The sequence below is a fragment of the Echinops telfairi genome, unplaced genomic scaffold (assembly GCF_000313985.2).
Source record: "Echinops telfairi isolate 266 unplaced genomic scaffold, ASM31398v2 ScPeMD7_30;HRSCAF=105, whole genome shotgun sequence".
Lineage (NCBI taxonomy): Eukaryota > Metazoa > Chordata > Mammalia > Afrosoricida > Tenrecidae > Echinops > Echinops telfairi.
In genome coordinates, this window is record NW_022103927.1 from 451,249 (window position 1) to 459,511 (window position 8,263).

The 8,263-nt window shown below is 58.5% G+C and overlaps 1 protein-coding gene across 1 annotated transcript; it reads right to left on the bottom strand.

The window, feature by feature from the left end:
* Positions 1–6,286: 6,286 nt before the first annotated feature.
* Positions 6,287–7,750, bottom strand: KLF2 (Kruppel like factor 2). The gene is made up of 3 exons (XM_004715527.2): positions 7,696–7,750; positions 7,341–7,574; positions 6,287–6,964 (listed from the first exon to the last, which is right to left on the bottom strand). The coding sequence occupies exons 1-3, from the start codon at positions 7,748–7,750 to the stop codon at positions 6,789–6,791; spliced, it is 465 nt and encodes a 154-aa protein (XP_004715584.1). The 3' UTR covers positions 6,287–6,788.
* Positions 7,751–8,263: the final 513 nt, after the last annotated feature.

Below are 8,263 nucleotides of genomic sequence, written 5' to 3' on the forward strand. Positions count from 1 at the left end.
CCCCCCCCACACACACACACACACTTAAGGTTTGTTTAAAGACGACCTCAGGGCCACCATTGTGTGGCTTCCACCAGGCTCCATAGATCCAGGATGTCTGGATTCCTTGAGAATTTAAAAGTTGGTTCTACATTTCCCCCACTTTGATCGTGATTCCTCTCTACACTCTTTGATCGAAATGGTCAAAAACACCTGCTAGGCACCAACCAGTTCATCCGGTCTCGTGGCAGGGAGGCAGTTGTTCATGGAGGCGACTCACCCACACATATCTCATCTCCCTCCTCCCTCCCTTCTCCTCTTCCCAATCACCTTCCTCTTTCAATCCAGGCGAATAGAGCGCACATGTTGTACCTTAGTGGCCCGTGATAGCAGAGAGAAGATGCAAGTTGTCAAGGTGTTCATTTCCCACAATCAACACTCACGGGAAGCAGCAGTCAAGAGAGCAAAGGAGGGATTGCAGGGGGTCAAACTGCTGCCCAAGACTTGTTGAAAGTGCCCAAGAGCAAAGGTCACTTGGAAAAGGACCAAGGTGTGCCTGACCAAAGCTGTGGTGTTGGCCATCATCCCCATGCGTGTGAAAACGGGACATCGAGAGAGAAGATGGGAGAAGCATGCGCCCATTTGACTTATGGCGTTGGTGAAGCGTGTTGGCGATGCCCCCCAAGAACCAATAAATCTGTCCCCAAAGAAGGCCAGCCAGGATAGAATGTCCCTTGGAAGCAAGGATGGTGTCCTTTGGACACGTTATCAGGAGAGACCAGTCCCTGGTGAAGGACAGCATGCTTATTAAAGGGGTGGGGTCAGTGAAGAAGAGGGAAGGCAGGTGGATGGACCCAGTGGCTGCAGCACGGGTTCAGTCAAGCAGAGGGACAGCTGTGAGGCTGGTGCAGAGCTGGGCAGTGCCTTGTTCTGGCGTGCTCCAGGGGTGGCTCTCAGTCGCACTGACTCGATGGTCTTTGAGAACACAATAGCAAACAGCAGGGCGAGCAAGTGCTGGGTGAGGAGGGCCCAGGCCTGCCCACCTCTGACCCTTGTGTGTCCTCCGTCCATCCGGGCCTCACTGTGAATTTATTTTCCTGTAGCCCAGGAGGCTAGACGTCCCAACCCAGGACGTGGTTCTAGAGCCTCTATGGCTGCGAGGTGCTGTCAGATCCATTCAGAACCGTCTGTTGCCCTGTGTACAACAGGAAGAACCCCCCGCCCGGCCGCTCCGGCACCGGCCTCACAGTCGCTGCCATGCTTGCGCCTATCATTGCAGCCACTGTATTGATCCAGCTCATTGGGGTCTTCTTTTTTGCTGCCCCTCCTTATTCAGTGTCCAGCTTCCACATGCCCATGAGATGACTGGCATCACTGGGGCTTGGGTCAGGCGCCCCTTGGTTCTCCAAGCAGCGTGCTTGCTCGTCAGCCCTGTAGAGAGATCTTGCGCAGCAAATTCACCCAAATGCAGGGCGTCTTTTGGCTTCTTGGCCGCTTGCTTCCGTGAGCATGGACTGTGGTTCCAAGGAGATGATATCCTTGACAGCACTCGGCTTCCCTCCGTTTATCACGATGTCACCTATTGCATCTGGCTGCCAGCAATCCGTGGCCTTCCTGGGCTCGTACAGGTATCTGCCGGAAAAACGAGGGGAACGGCATTCCAGGCTGAGGGAACAGCAGGTGCAAAGGGCCTGACGTCGGTGGGTGTGTTTGTTCTCAGGGACATGGATGGTATCACTTTTCTCAACCTGCCCTGCCCTCCTTGACCTCCCCCCATCCCCCAACCTCCCCCCAAACACAAGGACAATTGAAATGGCGAAAGGCCGGGGCGTCAAATGTTCTCTTCCCCCACTGCCTCGCGCCTGGGATCGGCGGTACAGTCCCTCACAGCCAAGGGAAGACCGTGGCCCTCAGAGGACTCAGGGTTGGCTCCCGGAGGGATTCTCCAAGTGGTGCAAGCCACTTGGCTGTTAACTGCAAAGTGAGTGGTTCTGGTTCACAAGCAAGTGCCTCAGAAGAAAGGCCTGGTGATCTACTCCCCCCCGAACCAGCTCCCGGAAGCCCCGAGGAGCAGAGTTGTCGTCTGATACCGACACATACCCACACGGGCTTGGTAACTGGTGCTGTTTGGGGTTCTGGCACCAGGGTATGACTGGGCCTCAGTTCCCCCCAGGTCAGCCTTTGGCAGGTTGGACCTTGCAGGCCACACACCAGGCCCTGCTTCTTCTCCCTGCCTGGCATGGCCACCAGGGGCTCGCCCTCACCTGGGACGCCCGGGGGGCAGGGACACTCTCAACCCCCACCAGATGTGCTGGCACTTGTGTGTGAGTGAGGAGACCGGTGGCGGGGAGGTGGGGGTGGGGGAGGCACTGAGGAGCATCTGTGATTTTAGGAGAGCCCAGGTGGCGTAGTGGTTGCACGTTGGGCTGCCAACAGCAAGGTCGACAGTTCGAAACCACCTGCCGCTCCCTGGGAGAAAGATGAGGCTTTCTATTTTCATCAAGAGTGACGGTCTCCGAAACCCCCCGGGACAGTTCTGTTCTGTGCTCTAGGCTTGCTAGGAGGCAGGATGGATTCTATGGCTGTGAGTTTGACTTTCACTTTGAGGGCCGCCCCCCCCTCCCCAGCGTTCCCTGAGGCGAGATTGTGGGCCTGCCCCCGGCTGTGCACACTGGGGATCTGAGCACTGCCATCTGCAGGGTCTGCACGCTGGATTTTCAGGAGCGGATGGCCAGGCCTTTCTTCCGAGCCCGCCTTCTGGAACCACCACTGACACCTGTTCGGCATCCTAGCAACATGCAAGCCTCCAGGGGCGGGAGGTGAGTGGGGGTGGGGTGGGGTGGGGAGGCGCACTGCCCTGGATTCGAACTTTGCTCTCTGGCCCAGAAGGCAAGGAGTCTGACCCAGAACCTCAGCTGGAGGAGATGCTAGTCCTTCTGAGGGGACAACAGACAGCCACGCAGGCCCTCCTGGTCACGGGAAAGCAATGCAGTCACGTCCCAGAAATATGTCTGCTGGATCCTGTAGGGTCGAATTGGTGAGTTTTCTATCATCCCTGTTGCCAGGATTTGATGAATGCAGCAGGGACAGGTGAGTTCTCACCGGGGTCCTGAGGGTGGGGTGGCCCTGGGGCTCTGTGCAAACGTCATCAGCAAAGCCTGCTTCCTGGGATGGGGCTGCCTTCTCTGTAACAAAAGCAGAGCCGACCTTTTAAGATCCCGAGCAGGTCTCAAAGCCTGCCCTGTGGATCCTTGGTTCTGGAACATTCTCTGGGATGTGGAGCCGGCCTGTGCTCTGTAAGGTGTTGAGGAGCATCCCTGGCTGCCTCCCACCAGGTGCTAGTAGCACCCCCACCTGATACCCCAAGTATGTTGTTGGTAGGTGCTATTTAGTCGGCTCTGACCCATAGCAGCCCCATGCAAGCCAGGACCAAACACTGCCCGGTCCTACGCCCTCCTCCCAATGGTTTCTCGGCCCTGAGCCGATTGCTGCAGCCGCGTGTCAGTCCGTCTCCTTGTGGACCTTCCTTTCTGTCGCTGCCCCTCCGCTTTACCAAACAGGACGTCCTTCTCCAGGGACCGGTCTTTCCTGACAACACATGCAAAGTGTGGAACCCCCAAATGTCCCCTGGAAGATCATCCCTAGGTGAGAGGCCCTGGGTTAGGGGGTTCCACTGACACCCCCCACCCCCGGCCACTTACAAGAGCTGTGTTTCATGGTCGTCTGGCCTGCTGAGGTATTGAGCTGCTGCATCCGTTTCAAGCCACACACAGAGTGGGGAGGGGAGGAGGGAATTTACAGATGCTGGAGGGTCACCTCAGTCTCTATTGTCTAAGCCAGTGGTTCTCAACCTTCCTGATACCGTGACCCTTTCACACAGCTCCTGGGGGGGTGGTGGCCCCCCAACCATCACATTATTTTCATTGCTGCTTCTCCACGGTCAGTTTGCTACTGTGATGCATCGGGTGACTACTGTGAAAGGGTCGTTCGACCCCCAGGCTGAGAACCGCTGGTCTAAGCCAGGAGTTGCTTCCAAGGTCAGGAGCCCTGGTGGTTACTTGTTGGGCCGCTAACTGCACGGTCAGCGGTTAGAAACCAGCAGCTGCTCTGCAGGAGAAAGACGGCTTTCTACTCCATCATTGGGGCTGGCTCGTTCCCTGGGGCAGAGGGGAGGGCTGTCCTGTGCATTCCGAGGTGGCGGGCTGCCACCGTGGCCTCCTTCCACGCAGAGCCTGCACCGAGTGTGACAGCCACCAGAGTCTCCAGACATCGACAAGGGTCCCTGGGGGAGGATCCAACTTGGAGAACCTTGGGTCCAGCAGATGTTGAGTGGGAGTTGAAATCGGGGATCCGGGAAAGAAAACAAGCCCCACACCAAGCCGGCTTCAGTGGCATTGACCCCCACCCCAGGTGCCACCCGTGGCCGAGGACTGCTCCACAGCGTTGCCAGTGGCGGGTTCCCTGCCAGTCGAGAGCCAGACCTTTCTGCAGGCTCCACCCCCGACTTTTTCGTTAGCAGCCCAGACAGCACGGGTTCACTGCCGGCTCCACCCAGGGGCTCTCAGAAAAGGGGCGCCCCTACGCCTAACCCTGAGTCTCCAGCTCAAACAGCGGCAACAGGCCGGAACTCTGTCCTCTGCTGGCCCTCGTTGGAAGCTTTCAAAGAAACAGAAACTTCACAGCTTCAGCTTGGTTTCAACTGTTTCTCTGTCACCTATGCTGGGTGCTGCAGGGTTAAGCCGGGCACTGTTTTCACACAGGCAAGAAAACGGACTTAAGCCCAGTGTAAACTCCCTAGAAAGCCTGGAGTCTCTTCGACAAAGGTTTCTCAAATCGCCTTCCAATCTTTCTTCTCCTTGGGTGCCCCGAACGAAGCCCAGGTCTGAGCCCCGAGGTGCACACCCTGGACACCGGGACCACTGTGCTCTGGTTCCGAGGCGCTTCTTGTTACAGAAAGTGGCCCCCAGAGAACACAGGCAACACACACACACACACACACACACACACACACACACACGGGCGCGCGCGCGGAAGTGGGCCAGGGTTATTTACTCAAAAAAAGATGAATCAGATTGGCATCTCCATTTCTGCTTTCTGTGGATTGCCCAAGGGCCTCAGCTGTTTCCAGCGAGGAGGCCGGAGGGAGGAAATCCCAGCCGGTGTCGAAACAGGGGCGAGAGGGTTTTAAAAACAGTGCTGCTTTAAAGAGCTGCTTTCACTTTCTGGGAACTTGTGCAATGGTTGGCGATCGTGGTTCCGAGAAAGAGGGTGACCAGGGGGACCTGTCAGAGAGAATGCTTGGGGGTGGGGGGGGTGCAGCGCGTCTCCGGGGGCTCTGCCATCGGGTGTGACATCTACAGGGTGAGGTGGGCTCCTCAGTAACAGAAAATCACATCTCAGCAAGTGGGGTTGGGGCCACCCCATGTGTGCCATGGTTGTTTTTTGGAACGGGGAGGACCATTTCTGGTCCTCAAAGATGTTGTCCATCCCCCCAAAGAGCAGGTAGCTGACCACTGAAACAAAATTCCGTTAAAAGGCAAAGATTTTGTTGAAAATTCGTTAGCCTGGAGTCCATTCCAACACATAGCTGTGCCTGACAGGGTGTTCAAGGCTGTGAACTTTGGGGAACAGGTCACCAGGTCTTTCTTCCAAGGTGCCTCTGGGAGGGTCTGAACTACCAAGCTTTAGTTAGTGGTAGACTAGCAAAAGACAAAGTACTACAGAAACACCAAACGTCATGCATAAATTCAAGATCCCTGCGGGGAGTGGTCAGAGGGAGCCCTGGTGGCATAGGAGTTACTCCTTAGGTGGCGAGCTGCAAGGTCAGCTGTTCGAAACCACCAGTCAGTTGGTGAAAGATGGGCCTTCTACTCCCATAGAGTCAGTCTTGGAAACCACAGGGGCAGTTCTACCCTATCCTTTGGGGGTTTTTTTTTTTGAGATCAGAGGCCCTTCTCTGTGTGCCCGCATGCTCTAGAAGTTTGGCTAAAACCTCAGAAGCTTCCAGAGGGTGGTATTTGTCAGCCTTGAGGAGGTGGCCACATCACGGGAACTGGACCTTTCCCTACCCCTGGGGAAAAGAAGGCAATTTATGGCCCAGGGAACAACCTTAAAATAACTCCCTCAGTCTTAAAAAGCAGTGTTTAAGTGTTATAGGGAAACCCGCATGTTTCTGGCAGCTCGATGCTACAGCTGGAAACCCTGGGTGCAGGGCAGGCTGGACCCAAGCTGCCAACTCCTGCCAGGCGGCCCTCCATGCAAGCGGTCCTAGTCCCCAAGCCGGCACGTCAGTATTGGGATTCTGGAATGATGCGAAACTTTTTTTTTCTTTTATTAAAAAACAAAACCAAACACAATAAACCAATAAAAGAACCCCAGCAAAGGCCTTTGTCTTATAAAAACCATACAGGCGTTCAAAATGCCCACTGTCTTCCTATGTACATTAATACCTGTCAGAGTCGCTATGTACAATATTATATAAAAACATCGCAGACAGTACACGTTAAGGCTGTATTTCTCACAAGGCATGGAGCGTCGAGCCTCGAGTGTAGACCCGGAGTGGGGAAGACTACACGGAATTATTGCACCATTTTGAAAAAGCTTGTCAAGGGGGATGTGGGCATCTTCTCCCACCGGGCCGTCTGTGGGGGCTGGGCCTGGTGGTGAAGCTGGGGGTGGGGGAGGGGGTCCCTGGGCGGCCGCCCGGTGGGGTCCTCTGGCCCCTAATAAATACCAGTCACAGTCACAGGGGGGGCACGCCGGCACAAGGGACCCGCCTCTGCCGGCATGGAGGTCGAGGGGCGTCCCGGCTACATGTGCCTCTTCATGTGCAGCGCCAGGTGGTCGGAGCGTGAGAAGGCGCGGTCGCAGAGGTGGCACTGGAATGGCCGGTGGCCCGTGTGCTTGCGGTAATGCCGCGTCAGCTCGTCGGAACGCGCAAACTTCCAGCCACAGCCGTCCCAATTGCAGTGGTAGGGTTTCTCGCCTGCAGGAGGAGGGGGGGACCAGGTGAGCCTCAGTTTCCCTCCACGAACTCAGCTGCCCACTGCTGTCCTCAAGTGTGCGCCCCCACACCCAGACACTGGCTATGTTGACGGGCACAAGCCCCCTTGTCAGCACCCAGACACACCCCTCGCCCCTTGATGTTTTGAGAACTAAACCCCGCCCCCACCCCCCCACCCCCCGCTCAGGTTCCCATTACCACATGAGTCACCCTCCCTGGGTAGGGGTCCTCAGGCTCCTCACAAGGGGTCTCCAGCATGCCCCTACCCTCACCTGTGCCACTTCCCCGGGGTCCTCAACTAGGCCCACCCCTCAACCCTTTCTGTGCCACGCATCCCCCGAGGTCCCAGCGTGCCCACCTGTGTGCGTGCGCAGGTGCGCCTTGAGGTGCGAGCTCTTGGTGTAGGTCTTGCCGCAGCCCGCGTAGCTGCAGGTGTGCGTGGCCGTGCGCTTGCGTGGCCACGAGCGGCGGCCGCGCTTGGGCTTGGCCTCCAGCAGTTCCAGTGGGGAGGCGGGCGGCGTGAGCAGGCCTCGGGCGGCCGGAGGCGCCAGGCCCAGGGCGGCGGCGGCGGCGGCGGGGGCGGCGGTGGAGGCTCCGGGGTGGCAGCCTCGGCGCCCAGGCCGTCCAGCCCCATGGACAGGATGAAGTCCAGCACGCTGTTGAGGTCGTCGTCAGCACCGCCTGCCTCGGGTTCGGCGCGCGGCCAGCGCTACGGGTGACAGGCGCGGGCATGAGATCGCGGCCCTCGCTGTGTCCAGTCTGGGCCATCGTGGCCCTCTCGGCTCGAGGTCGGCTGCCCGGCCACTCCCACCAGCCCTGCTACCTCCAGGCCCTCCCGCCTTGCCTTCCGTGCCTGCGGTCCCTGTCGCTGGGGTCCTGACGCCCCTCGGTCCTCACCCCAACTGTCCGGCCGGCCCCTCCAGCTGCGTCCTACCCTTGGGCGACCCTCTGAGCTCCCCGTCCCCGGTCCTCGCGCCCCGGGGCTTCCCGGTGGCTGTTAGCCTTTCGCTCCGCAGCTGGCTGTCCACTGGCCCGCCGGTGGTCGGTGGGATTTCCCGGCCGGCCCCGCTGCTTCTGTTTTTATTACCTCGCTGCCGCGCCCGCTGTCTCTGCCTGACCCGGTGGGACCTGCCTTTCCTCCCTGCCTCCGCCCCGTCTCCGTCCCCGGCGCTCCAGCGCGCCGCGCCCGCCGCCCCGATGTCCCCGCCGCCTGCGTTCTAGGGCTCGCTCTCGCGGCCCCCGGGGGCGTGGTCAGAGGGAGCCCTGGTGGCATAGGAGTTA